A 15268-nucleotide genomic window follows, 5' to 3' on the forward strand; every position below is an offset into this window, starting at 1 on the left:
CTTGCCCAGAGAGGCGTCTGTACAACACAAGCCCTGGTGTGGCCCGTGGGTGTGTAAGCTGAAAGTCGCTTCTGGTTGCCCAAGGTGCCAGGCCTATTGGTTGATGCCCAAGTCAGTTGTTAAATATTTTGAACATCGTTCAGTAAGGATGGTCTTATCTCTAATTATTCAGGTACAGGTCCTCCTGTGACAGGACCAAGTATTAAGTCATGATATAAAACAAAAACAAAACAAAAATACACGTTCTCTAGCCCCAGAAAGCTGTGAGAAGCTGGGCTAGGGGATTTCTTGAAAGCAAATGTGGTTGTGGTAAGTGCAGGTAGTCGACTGGGGGCATATGCGAAAAGGTTTTGAATTTTTACAAAATTAAAATATGATGAGACTGTGTGGCTCATAGAAGGCTTTGCAAAGTTTTAAACCTCCATTCACAAATTAAAGACATGCAGACAATATTATTTTTTAAGACTGGGAGGCCTGTATAGGCCTATACAAGTATGCTCACAATTTGGGAAGATGTCCGTCAGAGGTCCACTTAAGAAAAAAACAACAACACACTGAGATCTTTATATATGCTGGTAACTGGGTGTACATAAAGTGATGAATGAAACAGACTTGGTTCCCTCCTAATAACATTCACAGATTTGTCAAGGCAGAGAAAGTAAGCAAGTTAATAAATTAAAAAGAGCAACTTATGACCATGGTTTCTATGCAAAACTAAGTTATAATCGCCTTGGTATTTCAGTTTAGCACATGCAAACTGCCCCCATTATACTATTTCTACTTTGAAAAACAATAAAAAAAAGTTTCTCAGAATGGTTTTTACTAAAGTGGAGAATCATGCTGCAAGAAATGACAGTAAGAAATGACAAAGCACCCCTTGTTGCAATGCAGGACGTCCTTCCGCGGGAGCGCGTGCATTCTTGCAGAGCCAAGATGCCATGACTCATGGAGAGGCCCACTCAGCTTAAACGTGGCACTAAAAGAATTCCCCAGTAAAATGTCCCATTGGAAGCTGAGCATTTTAGAAATTCAGCAATCAAAGGTTTCTTAATATTTTACTATTGCTGGTTAATTATGGCAACAAAGTTGATCGTCAATATACTGTTGAAATTGCAAGGTCAATAAAATAATATGTAAAATAATACATCTCAGAAAAAAAGTGTGGAAACGGCTATAAAAGAAAAAGTGAGGCTGCTGCTAGACAGACTTGAGAGGCCCCGATGTTACCCTGATGTCAGGAAGTCCTCTTTTGAAAGGTGACCTCAAGTGCTTGAAGGAAGAGAAGGAGTCAGTTTGGTGGGGGGCCTGGGGAGAGCATTTCAGGCAGAGGGAACCTACGGAGGCCCTGCAGGAGCAAAAGAGCTTGGTGTGACTGAGGAACTGGAAGGCCAGGGTGGCCAGAACACCAGAAGGAGGGGGAAAGGAATTGGGATGAGACTGAAGGTAGGACAGGGCCTTGAAGGCTTTAGTAAATGAGTGTGGATTTGGTTTTAATCCAGGTCGAACAGGAAGTTCTTAGAGGATCTGAAGTAGGAAGATAATTAAAAAAAAAAAAAGGTATTCTGACCACCGTGTTAAACATAGATGAGAAAGTGTTAAGAGCTGAAGAGATTCAAAAACTAGGTAGTAGTTTCTGGTTGAGAAACGATGGAGAACAAGGCCAGGATGCTGGAGGCAGAGATGGGGAGTGGGGGGATTTGAGATATAGTTTGAAGGTAGATTTTAAAGGGCCTGATGGTAGAATAAATGTGGGTCTTTGAAGGAGAGATGAATCAAGAATGACTCCTTGATTCTAGCTTTAGAAACCAGGTGGATAATGAGTTTCCACTCACAGAGCCTTGCTCAAAGATACACTAAGGGATAATATAGTTCTGTGAGAAGCATACTGAACTGAGTGGTAAAGAAGAGGATTCAGGAAGCCACGGTGAGCAAGAGGACTGGTCAACATGGGCCAATCTAATCAAGCCTGTCTATAAAACAGTAACATGATGACTAATTTCAGGAGACTTAACAATAGGGTGAAAAAATGACAGGGAAGATTCAAACCATAAAACAAAGAAACAAAAAAGACTATTGCAGACTATAATAAAATGGAAAGAAAAAATAAAAAGAATTAAAAAAACTAAAAGATGATTTTTAAAAGGATTTATAAAATAGGCAAACCTTAGGCAATTGATCAAGAAAAAAGGCACAAAAGATAAAAAAGGGGACACAAATGCAGATGCAGTAATGATATAAAACAAAAACATGGAGAATACTAACTTTATACCCACAAAATTAAAAGTTATGTAAAATGGATAACTTTTTAAAAGAATGTAAATGATCAAAAATGACTCAATAATATAAAAAACCTAAATTCAATGATATTCATTAAATAATTAAATCTGCAGTAAAATATCTACCCTCAAATAGTCCCTGATCCCAAAAGATTTTATTAAGTTTCATCAGATTTTTTAAAAAAACAAATAATCTCTGGCTAATACAGACTATTACAGAGCAGAAAGAAAAAAAAAAGAGAGAGAAAAAAAAACCCTCCACTATTCACTTTATGAAGCTAATGTAATACTGGTTCAAAAACCATACAAGAATAGCATATAAAAGTAAAAATTATACATTAATTTCAATTATGAAAATAAATGTAAAAATCCCTAAAAAAATCCTACTGAATGAAGCATTGTATTTCAATGCCATGACCAAGGAGGGTTTATTTCAGGGATTTAAGGTAGTCGACATATTACTAGAATTCACAACAATAACAAAACGAGAGAGACCACATGATCATTTTTAAAATTAGAATACCAACAATCAATAAAATTCAACATCCATTCATAGGAGTAGAACTTAGCATACTAGGAATAGAGGGAAATTTCCTAAAGATGGCTGATTAAAGATATCTATGATATTCATATAATAAATGTTACAGTTAAAGATGAAACATTAGAATAATTTCCTTTGGAGTCAGCAGAAAGATAAGGCTGCCTGCTACAAATGCTTCTCTTGGACATTATCCTGCAGAGTTTTAGCCAGCATAATAAAACAAGATAACGAAATGCAATATATGATTGGAAGAAAGAACAAGGCCATCAAGCTTGCTTAACATAAGAGCAATATGAAGAAATCAGTAGCACTGCTCTACACCAGCAGTAACTCATTTTGTTAAATAATAAAAATGAAAGGTCCCATTCACAACATCGCCAAGAATCTAAAATAATTAAAAATAATTAAATGAATGACATAAACAAGGAGATATTCTACATTTATGAATGGCAATGCTCAGTATTGTAAATATGTTAATTATCCTCCAAATGAACTTTTAAATCCAATGCAATTTCAAACAAAGTTTCCATGGTGCTTTTCATGACCTTACAATCCATGTGGAAGATTAGAGCAGAAAGAGTGAGCTATGGTAATTCTGAGTAAGTAGAAGAATGTAAGAAAGTAAAACCCTGCGCAGATGGACAGACAGACCAACAAGTGGTACAGAGCTGAAAGGTCAGAAACCAAATCACACACATATGGAGACTCGGTATATCTCAGAAGTGGCATTACAACTCAGTCGGGGAAGGATGTTAGAGAGCGGAATTATTTCCTAGTTCATCCACCTATCCATCCCCTTATTATTCACTCATTTATTCATGCTGATTGCCTGCTTTGAACCTGGCACTGTCCTGTCCTTGGATATAACAAAAAGTATATATAAGTATATAATAGAAAATCAAAATATTAAAGTCAAAATAGATCAGAGGAGCAAAGACTGCCCTGCACTTAAGGATCTCACCTATAAGAATAAACAGGCAACATATATAATTACCCTACAATAGCATATTGGAGAGAATAATGATTTTTTCCTGAGAAGACTGGGGAAAGCAATATCTGAGCTGAGTTTTGAAGGGTGGATAGGAGTTCACCAGACTGGAAGAGATCAGGCTGGTGGGGAACTGATGATGTTGACTGGGAGGCAGATGACTTGGAAAGAACATTCCAAGAAAAGAGGAACCAGTACAGCTAAAGGCCAATGAAGGTGGGTTTGGTTTTTTAAAGGCGTTCTTTTCTTGTAGGTCATGCAAAAAAAAAAAAAAAAAGAGTGACAAAATTCTAATCTAGAACATCTCATGGGAAGTAACTACACAGCTTGTGGTAAAAATATAAACGCAATATTTAGAAACTAGTAGAGTAGCTTCAGTGTCTACTGTACATTGATAAAACAGAAACTGGTCTACTGAATGCTTCAGGAAACATAGGATACACCAATGATAGATTTTCTAAAATTTCACCTTTTGCCATATTTTAAAAAGTAACTAAGCATATGAAAATTGAATTTAATGCTTATTAGCCCTGTTCATATTTACCAACATCCTTTCCCATCAATATATCCCCACTGCCTCTGATCACATTTCTTCAGCCAAACAAATGCAGGCAGACATTTTTGAATAGCAAATAACTCTACTTACTGTGAATGCTCCCACAGAAACACATTCCCCAGAAATACAGCAAAATGGAGACAGAAGGGAATGTAAAGTTACTAAAACATTATTTTAGGCCTCCTGCCTAATTTCCTCCTTGTGATGGGCTGTGGTTTATTTTCATGGCCGATTCATTGTTCAGTTTTCTTTTGGGTTCACAAGGACAACCTCTAGACAGTAGGCTATATGTAAATGCTGAGGGCACGTTCTCTAAACCCATTTTCTTTGGGACTGAGATATGATGTTTACTTTTTCCCAGTGAAATACCCTATCTCTTGAAAAGGCACTGATCAGCTTTTTCCATTCCCTGAAGTTTATTGATTTTCAAGAATATCTTTTCAGAAGAGAAACATTTTTTGCAAACTTTAGGGCAGTAACTAAAATACCCTAGACAGGAAGAAAATACCCGAGACAGGAAGAATGTCTGTCCAAGACTATTATCCCGGGCCTGGTCTGCCTGGAATTCAAAAACCACACCAAACAGAAAAAAGATGATATTACAGGAGATAAGGTCTGGTTGACAAAACAGCCCAGGAATAGCCACTCAGTAAAAACAAGAGCAAGAAGAGTCGTCAAGAAAAACCTCAGGCGTCCAGCGTGCATCCCCCCCGCCTGCCTCTCTCTCCACGAGCAGGATGTTACTTGTCTCACATCGGCTGGATCTGGAAGGCAGTATTCCCTGGTGGTTTCATAACAAGTGTGTTTTGATGGGTCAGTGTAGACACTGCCCAAGGGTATAACCAGTTTGGCCCAGGTTCTGGGCCGTAAGAAACAGAAAGGGCTGTTTCTGATGCGCTACAGCTGAGAAATTCCGCTTTTCCTTATCCATGTGTATCAGGGTTTCTCGACCCTGGCACTGCGGACACTTCGGGCCACATGAATCTGTGTGCCTCGTAAGACGGTGGGCGGCCTCCTCGGTCCCTTTACCCGCTAGATGCCAGAAGCAGCCCCCCAACTGGAACAACCACAGATGTCTCCAGATACCACCAGGTGTGCTGTAGGGGACAAAGCCACGCTGATGGAGGGTCACCGGTACAGACTAAGAGCATATTGCCTCAGTTTGTCATTTTTATTACCTATATTAAAAAGGAGAACTTCTTTTATTTTGATTTGAAAAGGACTCTCTGGGTCAAAGGCAGTTTTTTTTTCCCTAGCTGCTTTATATGCATAGAAAAGGGGGCTGAAGGTGGCTAAAATCACTTCCAGCTACAAGCCTCTGGGTCTGGGGCTCCTCTCGGCCGGCTTTCCCCCAGAGTCCCTGAGGGGCTGGAGGGCGGGCGGCTTGTCCGTGGTTACCCAGACAGTCAGAAGCACTTGGCCTTCCGATCTCAGCCAAGGGTTTTTCCTATACTCGACTGCACTTCCCATCATCATGAGACATTGAACTTGTGTGAGAAATTAGGTTAAACTTTGGACGTTTCCCTCCTGCACGATCAGACAAACTACTGACCTTGAAGTGAACCTTTTCAGACGTAGGCAAATAGCCGAGGGGAATCACTGGGTGTGTGACCGAAGGCTCTGGGTTCTCCTGCGAGGCTTGCTGAGCAGATGCTGCCGGACAGCCTGGTTTCCCAGCTGCGGCACCACTCACTCCCCAGATATGTCCATTCAGCAGCTGTCCTGGTCCATCTTAAACAGGACTTCATTTCTAAAACACTGACTGCCACAGGGTTTGCCGGGACTCTCCCCACAGCAAAAAGTGAGATTCCCTCGTGCAGGCGATGGGCCCCTGCAGCCCCTGACACTCTCATCAGCCCACCTCTCAGGATGCTAAGGGCATTGGCACCAGCATCCTTTTGACACGTCTCTGCTCAAAACCCACCAGCGGCCCCCGTTGTCGACTGCGAGTTTTCTCAGTCTTGGCACTGTTGACACGGGGGCTGATAACTCTTGGTGGTGGGGAGTGTCCCGGGTACGGTAGGATGTGTTGCAGCGTCCCTGGCCTCTGCGAGGTGCCCTTGGCATACCCTGGTCATGAGAAGGAGAAACGTCTCCAGACCCTGTGAAATGTCCCCTGAGAAGCAAAACTACGTAGCAGGGGAAGATCTCACATTCTTATGTGACCACTGTCCTTCCTGCACCTGCCAGTGCCTGGCACGTAATTGGCCTCAGTCTGTATTTGCTGAATTAAAAAAAAAAAAAAGAATATCTAGGTAGTTTCCTCTTCTTCGAACTTTCAACCCCCCCCCAACTAATGTGTACAGTGATCACTGGTGCTTTTTTTTCTCTCTCCACAAGACACAAAAGGAGTATTTCTCTGGACTTCAAAGGCCAGAATCGACCATTTAGTCGTTTAGAATAATCTCTTTGAATTACGTGTTCTTTGGCATAGAACAAACTCAATGTAAAATGAGTAACAACTCAGCACTTTATATATGGACCAGACTCAGGAAATGATTTACGTTTGTGGAACAGCTTGGCCAAGGCACTTCCCTGGGGTATGGCTACGCAGGGGGTCTCTGCTGGCTTCGCTGTCAAAGCCTGTTTTCCTTCCACCAGGCTCTGCTGGTTTGTAAAGGAGTTACAATGACAGTGTCCCAGTGTTTACATAAAAACATGCCAAGGAGGTATAAGATAAGCTTTAAGTCAGACGCCGCCGGCAGGCAGAGAAGGTACTCACTTACGTGAGAGCCTTGTCCAAAAACTGTTTCCCCCCTTGGCCAAAATGCCCACCATGAATGGAAAGCCACTGGAGAAAGGCATCGTGCTGCTGGTCTCATTTAAACCAGCACCCGTTTAAAATGTGAGTATCAGATTCATGTAGCTATCATTTTCATGAATAAGACCTTTCAAAACTGAGCATGTACCATCTGTGGAGCAACAGTAAATCTTGGTAAATCACAGAAAAAGTTTTTGTGCAACCCACCAGGTTCCTTTGTCAGGTAACAGGTGATATTTCAAATTAGCCCTAATGTGTAGCCTATTTGTAGAAGGCAAAGCCTTGAGAAGAAGTGAAGAAAAAGAAGCTAAGATCCAGAAACTAGGGCTGGAAGGTCTTAAGCAGAGCGGTTCGCTGGAGTAACTTGGTGGAAAGGAGCAACAGGAGGCGGACAAGAGAACCAATCCGGGGGTGGAGGGGGGAGGATCTGACAGGCACAAACCTCACGTACTGCCCAGGTTTGCTGAGGGCTAGTCCCAGCTCCAAAGTGGCACCGCAGCAATGAGTACAGTTTGTAAAAAATGGAACCAAAAGGACAGACTCTTCTTTACACCCAGACAGATGACAAGACTCACCTGTGCTGCAGAATGTCTACGCTTGCAGATATCAATAGTAATACTAACATCGAGGCTCACAGTAGCTTCACAATTTCCTTCAAGCAGAATGCAGTAGAAGGAGTTGGGCTCTGATGTGAAGTTTTAAGTGGAATTCTTCAGAACAAGGAGGGACGGATTCTATCTGACCTCTCCAGGCTATCTACCTGGCAGGATACCTTTCTTTCACACACAACCTGGGTACCATCCATCCTCTGGGCATCCTGTAGCTCCACCCATGTATTTACAGGGGTCACCTCCATGGCCAGAGTTAGCTGAACCCAGCAGACACCTGGTCCACGTCAGGCTATTCTGATTCTCTGGAAATTCAGAATTGGGATTTTGTGGCTGGTTTTTGTAACAGATAAACCAGGGAGTTACCATCAGGCATATTTTGTAGGCCATATAGACTAAGATATTTTTGTGCAGGGAGAGAACAATGAGGCTGATATCCAGAGAGTAAAAAGTAATGAAGTGATGGGAAGGGAGGGAGGGAGAGAGAGGAAGGAAGAGAGGGAGGGAGCGAGGAGAGAAGGAGAAACTGGGTGCAGGTGTACGTATTCCCAGTTCCTGCTTCCTCTCCTGCCTCAGTTCTGAGCAGTCCCTGGGGGCTCTATGAGACCCTCCCGTATAATAACCTCTTCTTTTGCTTAAGACAGTTCCCAAGGGTTCTATTACTTGAAAATAAGGGGTGTCTAATAATCAAAATGGTGGAACCAGGTGATAGTAGGAAGTAGGAAAAAAAAGACCCATCTTCATAGCACTGTGGGAGTAGAAGCCATATTTTCTTGATAAAGCCCAGTACTTCCAGTTCTATTTATTCCAGTCTCACTTTGAGTCCCTTGTTCTATATTCAAGGTGAAGAAGTTTGCCTTTCCTTTGAATTGTTCCTTCCGGACTTGCTTCTGCCAAAACAGCCTTTTCTGGCTATTAAATAAAAGAAAATAAAACTCAGAACCATTTCTGAAGCCTATTTTCTGCCTGTGCCAAAGTGCAGGTGCGAAATCCAAGCGTCCTGTGACCCAGGGGCGCAGAAGTGGGATCAGGATGGGCCAAGGAGGGCAATGGCATGCCTGCGAGAACGCAGGGCAGGCGAAGTCCTGGGGATGAAGGGTTGGCACGTTTCATGACGTCAACAGCGAGGTGGAAGAGTGAGGGGTTTGCATGTGGGAAGCAAACATGGCTTGTTTCAAAGCAAATGACCACTAGACTGGCAAGAATGCAGAAAGAGATGATGGACATAGAAATTGTCAAGGACCCATAAAATCCGAACTGGGAGGTGGTGATGCTGCCACACCCTGGACGGTCACACGCACTCAGCTTCCTGGACTTCTCATCCTGGCCCCCATGATCTTAGAGGGTGGGAAGTGTGTTTAGAAGGAGCATGCTGCAGGAGCACGCAGGTGCACAGGGTGTACCGTGGGCACATGGACACAGCGTGCTGCTGGTGCAGCCTCCGTCTATGGAGAGTGCGGGACAAAAAAGGGCAACTTGGGCAGCCGTTTAACTTATGTCCAGACAGGGCTGCTTTAGAGAGTCACCACACAGGAAGCTGGGACAATGGAAGTAAACCTGGGCACGTGTCCCCCTGCTTGCCTGTGTGGAAGATACCAGGTAGCTGCATGGCCAGATCCTCTGGCTGGATGGGGAATGAGAGCTGGCCTGATACACGTGGATCTGGTCTCCATCTTCCCAGCGTAGTCAGTGACCCTGGCAAGGACCCGCTACCTGGAGCACAACTAACACAAGCACAACAAGCCCTGAATGCAGGCAAACTGTGGGGCAGGAAGTGAGGAGGGAAGGTACAGCCGTAGGTAGGCAGGGCTGTGAGACACCTGCTACATGTAAAACAGACACAAATCTCTGTCTCCACCCCTTTTCCCCCACCTGGGGGGGGGTACTTCTCTCTGCTAAGGGGAAGGCAAACACATAGATACGTGTGTACAATGTCAGTTGGTGATCAGTGCTATGGACAAAAGTAAAGCTGGCAGAGGGCTGGGAAAGGGATGGATGGGGGATGGAAGGAGATTGAAGGGAAGATGGAGGGGGAAGGGCTGGAGAAGGGATGGGAGATGGATTGGGGGGATGGAGAACACGAGGTGAGGTAGGGGTGTGGTGATTTGCTCTTTAACCTTTAGAACTTTCTGGACCTCTGCTCTCCATCCATATTCCATATAGGGAGAGAAGAGTGTCCCTGAATTACCTGGGTGGAGGGAGAGAATTCAGCAGAAGAAGGGAGTGATGTGCACATACCTGCAGCCTGGGAAAGCTGAGAGCACAGCAGGAGAAAGTGCCAAGGGTCATGGGTCGCCACCATCTGGCCCGCCCCAGCTGCCTCTCTCTCCTGGACGGTCTCTTCCCTGCGCTCTACTCACTCCTGGCTCATTTCTCACTCCAAATTCTGACTCATGTCTTTTGTACTACCTGGAATGCTCATTCATTTTTTAAATTACATCTTGTTGACCAGAGAGGAAGAAAGAGGTGATAGAAAACAGAAAGAAGGAAAGATAGAAAATAAGCAATACACAGACAGACAAAGCTAAACAGCTAAACACCAAAACACGAGAGAAATGAGAGATGCAAAAAAGATGAGTAACAAAGTAATAATAGAAGCCAAACTTACTGGTTACCAGTGACCTTAAGTGATTTACATGTGTTCTTTAAACCTTACAACATTCTCGTTTTACAGATGAGGACACTGAAGCTCAAAGAACCAAGCTCTTTGCCAAAGAGCACGTCGTGGCCAGGGGTACCAAGCTGGCCACAGCGACCTCATCATTGTGCTAAGTGGGGAAAGAAGGACAGTTATCCAGATTACTGGGGCTCTGGGGGTTCCCTGGAGTGAAGATTTCAGAGCTCAGCCACAAACTTTTGTCAGGGTAGACCGTCTTAAAGTGAGCTATTCCACCTACGCGAGAGCGCCTCTTTAAGTCAAGTGGATAAACAGATGCAGACATAAAACGCGTTAAATAATGGAGTGGTTTTCCTGTTTATCAAACAGTTTTCCTTGTAGAGAGGGGTCTGTTAATTTCATCACTCCCTCAACAAATACTCTTAGTACCTACTATGTATAAGGGATCCTGGAAATTTAGGCTTTACATCAGCAACAATTGCATTTGCATAGTGTTGAAAGATACATAATTATTGCATGATATGAGGCACATCTTTAATTTGTTTCCAAAAGCTTTTGTTCCCAGAGCTGAATGTGGGCTTCTCCTAGGCACGCTTTGTTTGGAAAGCAAGGACAGAAGGCACGCACTGGGAGCAGCGACAGGGAGGCTTCTCAGAGAGGGGAGCGGGAGGGGCCCCAACCTGTCCAGTGCCGGCAGGGAGGTCCTAGTCATTGCTCATGGTGAAGCTTCTGGGGAGAGCTGGGAGAGGGCTTTCCACCCGGGAATAGTCCTGACTGTGCAAAAATCTCACTGCGAAGTGAAGATCTGCCAGCAGGTTTGACTCTCTGGTAGGGGGTGAGTGAAGACAGGATGCAGCAAGGCTCATTTGCTGATAAGCATAAAATGTGATTACTTGTTCTTTTTATTTAACACTTACCTATACCAGACATATAATATCCTCATATAATAACTCAAATTACAAGTTGAGAGAGTTTTAGAACAAAGCCTACTAGAAATTAACATAAACAAAAAAGTCAGTACAAAATTAAGATATGAAACAAATTCCAAGCAGATGTTGGGAGCCTTTGATAAAAGCTTTCTTTCTTTGGTTAGTTCAGTGGCATGTTACTAAAATCTCACTGCTCTATCTATAGCAGGGACCTGCTTTTAGAATGTTCTTCTAAACCTATGTGGAGTTTCCACTTAAAGTTGGTTGGGGGTGAGGACAGGGCTGAATGAGGCCAGGGTGGAGGGGTCAGAGAGGGAGCCACCCCCTTTAGCCCCAGACACTCCTTCTTAAGGACAGTGGCACGAGCAGCACCATTGAAAGTTACAATCAACTGACACAGCGACTCAAGGGTCTGCCCTGTCTCAACGATGTCTATTTAAAACACAGAAGAGTACGCTCCTGTCTGGCTTGTGTATTCCATTCTAACAATTTGTCTGTTCTCTTCCTTTTTTTTCTCTCAATAGCAGTAAGTTAGAAGAGCTCATAGCAAATAGATATTGACTTTTAGCAGACATTTAAAAAGCTGCTGGTGTTTTTCAGTGATAAATAATACAGATCACGTTAGCAACAGAATGATTTAAGAAAATAAGATTCAACTATCTTTTGTTTTAAATGTCTTTGTGTCCCATGCAGAGATTGAAGATTAAAAAAGACTGAAATTAGTTTTGAAAGTATCAGTCAATACACTTGTGTGGTTTTCACACAAGCTCAGGCACAGTATGTACAGAGAGAAGCTGTCTGTCCCACGCACACGCACACGCACACTGGGACAGGGCAAAGCTCCAGTTGTACCTCAAGAGTCAAAAGAATCAGAATTTTCAAGGGGAAGGAAACATTTGTAACTCTGAGATCCATCCTCCATCCATGGTAGTGCAAAGATTCAGGGATTTCTGCCAGAAGTCAGAAAAACACTTTCTTAAGGCCAAAAAAAAATTTAAGGAGGGTAAAGATAGAAAAGATGAAAGAGACAAAACACAAAGTAGATCTGTCACTATTCAGTGATGGGAGAAATAGCAAGGGCTCTGACAAGGATGGGGACCTATATAATGCAATTCTTCACCCGCATACTAAATGCAGAGGATGAATAATTCCATTCCTCAGTTCAATTATAGCATGGAAATGCCTGAGCTGCTTGCTTTCTAAAAACAGAAGCAGGGCAAACAGACCAAACTAACACAAACGTATATTTAATAGACACACATCTGTCTATATGAAGGATAGGAAAACAACAGAATAAAATAGGTTTCACTGGTCACTGCTGACAAAGGGTTATCTGGAACCACCAGTTACTTGGGCTACTGACCCTAAAGGAAATAAGAGTTAAAAAAAAAAAAAAGAAGACGACGACAATTCACATTTTGCTGCCCTTGTCTCGTCTTTGCTTCCTGGATCCTTCATCTCCACTCTCTCCAACTTCCAAATTGTCAGCCCATTTGCCAGGATCAAACCTCTAACCCTGTCCTGTCTCTCCTGCACTCAACAGCATCTCAAGTCAGGTAATTTGGCCCCAGCCCTTCCTGGAAAACAGATCAGGGCGAAGGAAACAGGCCGTAATTTTCCGACGGCAGGCCGTTTCTACCAGTGCTAGTCTGGAACGAGATAGCAGTATTTCCAGTTTATAAATACACATGGGAAAATCCACTTAAACTCCCACTCGCTCTTCGTATCTTTTTGTTTGGTCTGGTGAGCAGGATCAAGGCTGCGACCAAAAGGAGCTTGGCAAGGGTGCCAGGGTGCCCCCCGCACCCAGAGGACAAACAGAAGCTACTGGATGGTATCTCTTGTCATCATTTGCTTTCACAGCTGTCTACACATAAGCCAAGAGTTAGCATCCTTGAAAACAAAAGACAAAATACAAAACATGAAACGGGCAACTGTTTTCATTTGCTCAGAGATAACAATACTCTTTACTGCTACTCTGAGTGGAAAAGTACTGCTTGATAGTCACCAGATGATCCCTAAATGCCAAACACTGGGCATGCTCTGTGTTTCATCGGACTAGGGAATGCGAAGAGGAAATGGGCTCAATCCTCCGGAACTAAGTTAACACACATAAAGGTGTTTCTAGGCATCGGCAGCAAGCAAACTGCTTCCTGAAATCTGCAGTTTGATGCGATACAAAGAAAGGAGCTATATGTGGAAGGCAGAGGAATTTGCTGTCTCATTACTTTACAATCAAGGACCAGATGGAAACCATCAACTGTCGCTCTCCACCTGCCCTTTTATAACACAGGGAAGGTCGCAGGGGCTCGCTTACCTTAAAGTTGTGTGTCTTCTCATAGTTGAAGTGGTTGTCGTTGTGTGTGAGGGCGGCCCTTCGGACCAGGGAGGAGATCTGTGGACAGGCAAAGAGTTTGAGAGGGGGCCAGAGAAAGCCGCCTTTGACTCCCACCTTCACCCCCAAGGCCACGGCCAGCAGCTCTTGGCGTTTCCTGCCCTGCTTAGGCTTCCGAACCACAGCACACTTTTTCTCGTTTTCCAGCCACAGTTCCTCGGAGAACATCGTGCCTGGACCCCAGGTCTTTCCAGCTTCCTCTGTGGAGCCTGGGAAGCTCAGCGCCGCCAGGTTTTTTTGAGCCGCGGCTAATGTTAGGCAGCGGATTCGAGGCAGCTGCGTCCTGTCGGCAGAGGCCTCCGGCATGTGACCTGGAAGGGCCGGTTTGAGTGATGGAGGGGACTCTGCATCTGAATAAGGACGGGCCTGTTTTGTGCTATTTCTTAAGGCCGACGTGTGCCTGTAACAATAGCACACATTCATGAGCCCAGCAACCCCCAGAAGCTGTATCCAGTCAGCCACTGAGGAATCAATGGAGGAGGCAGGGGCAGGCGGCTTTATTCCTCCTGTTCCAGCACATTACAAAGGAGAGACCTCAGATACTCGCTAGCATATTTCTCACACACACGCACACACACACACACCCGAACTAGCTCTGATGTTCAAAGCCTGAGGCTGCATCCAATTATTCTGGGGCTCTGAACCCCATCCTGGGCTGAACTCCAGCAGATTAAACCTTTAAACCCTGATGATTGTTTAATCTTATAGGGGTTAAAGCCTGCGTCTCTTTAAAAAAAAATCTGCCCCAGCACTTGAAAGCTTAATTTTTATTTTTATTCTTATGCATGCATTAAATTAGAACAGTCTGAGCACTGAATGAGGCATAAAAGAACAGTATAGTATTTCGGCTGTGGGTTCCACGAAGTTTAAAAAAGCAGCAGCAGAATGTCTTGCTCCAGGACACCCCATCTCTCTCCCTACCTCAACCACAACCCCCCCATATTCCTTAACTAAAACCAAAACGTAGTTTTTTTCTTTTAAATAAAACATATTCAACGTTAATTCTGTTAGTATCCAAGTTTATTCCCTCCTTGCTCTTATAAGCATCATCTGTTTGACGATCTCCTGGGACCCTGGCTTTCTGGTCCCAGGTCTCTGCTCTAACAGAAATGAGGAAGTCATCGTGTCTTAGAAGTACACCAAATCTGTTGGCAAAGTTCAATGCAGCTAATGCCAGACAGTAAAACCAACGCTTTTGGAAGTAGAAAGCAAGAGCGTAGATGGCTGGACCATCACGTAGATGGGACGGTCCATGAATTTCATCCTATCCTCCATGAGGCCCCATGTTCCAGCCCCTCCAACCAGCCCTGGGGAGAGTAACAAAAGATCAATCTTTTTTCTTGTGTAATTCTTTATTCCTGGCAATTACTGTCATTCCAGCTTGGTTCAGAAGCCCATCCCCTCATTTCATCCTCTTTTTACTTTCAATAGTAACAATAGCCAACTTTTATATTGGGCTTTGGAGCACAATAACATGTCATGCCAGGCGGTATTCAGAATGTGTTAAGTGCACTTACTCATTTAACCTTCAGCTCGTGCACATGTAAAACAAGACTTTTATTCCCATTTCGTGGATGAAGAGATTAAAACACCAAGA

The 15268-nt window shown here is 43.7% G+C and overlaps 1 protein-coding gene across 3 annotated transcripts in view; it reads right to left on the reverse strand.

Moving 5' to 3' along the window:
* The window catches only part of CHN2 (chimerin 2), a 311035-nt gene that overhangs the window by 15860 nt on the left and 279907 nt on the right, over nt 1-15268 (reverse strand). For all 3 annotated transcript variants that reach the window (XM_072964759.1, XM_072964760.1, XM_006201844.4), the window contains one exon: nt 13594-13671. In XM_072964759.1, the coding sequence (XP_072820860.1) occupies nt 13594-13671 (78 nt within the window). The remainder of the gene's footprint in view (nt 1-13593; nt 13672-15268) is intronic.

Source organism: Vicugna pacos, chromosome 7 (assembly GCF_048564905.1).
Source record: "Vicugna pacos chromosome 7, VicPac4, whole genome shotgun sequence".
In the NCBI taxonomy this organism is placed as follows: Eukaryota; Metazoa; Chordata; class Mammalia; order Artiodactyla; family Camelidae; genus Vicugna; species Vicugna pacos.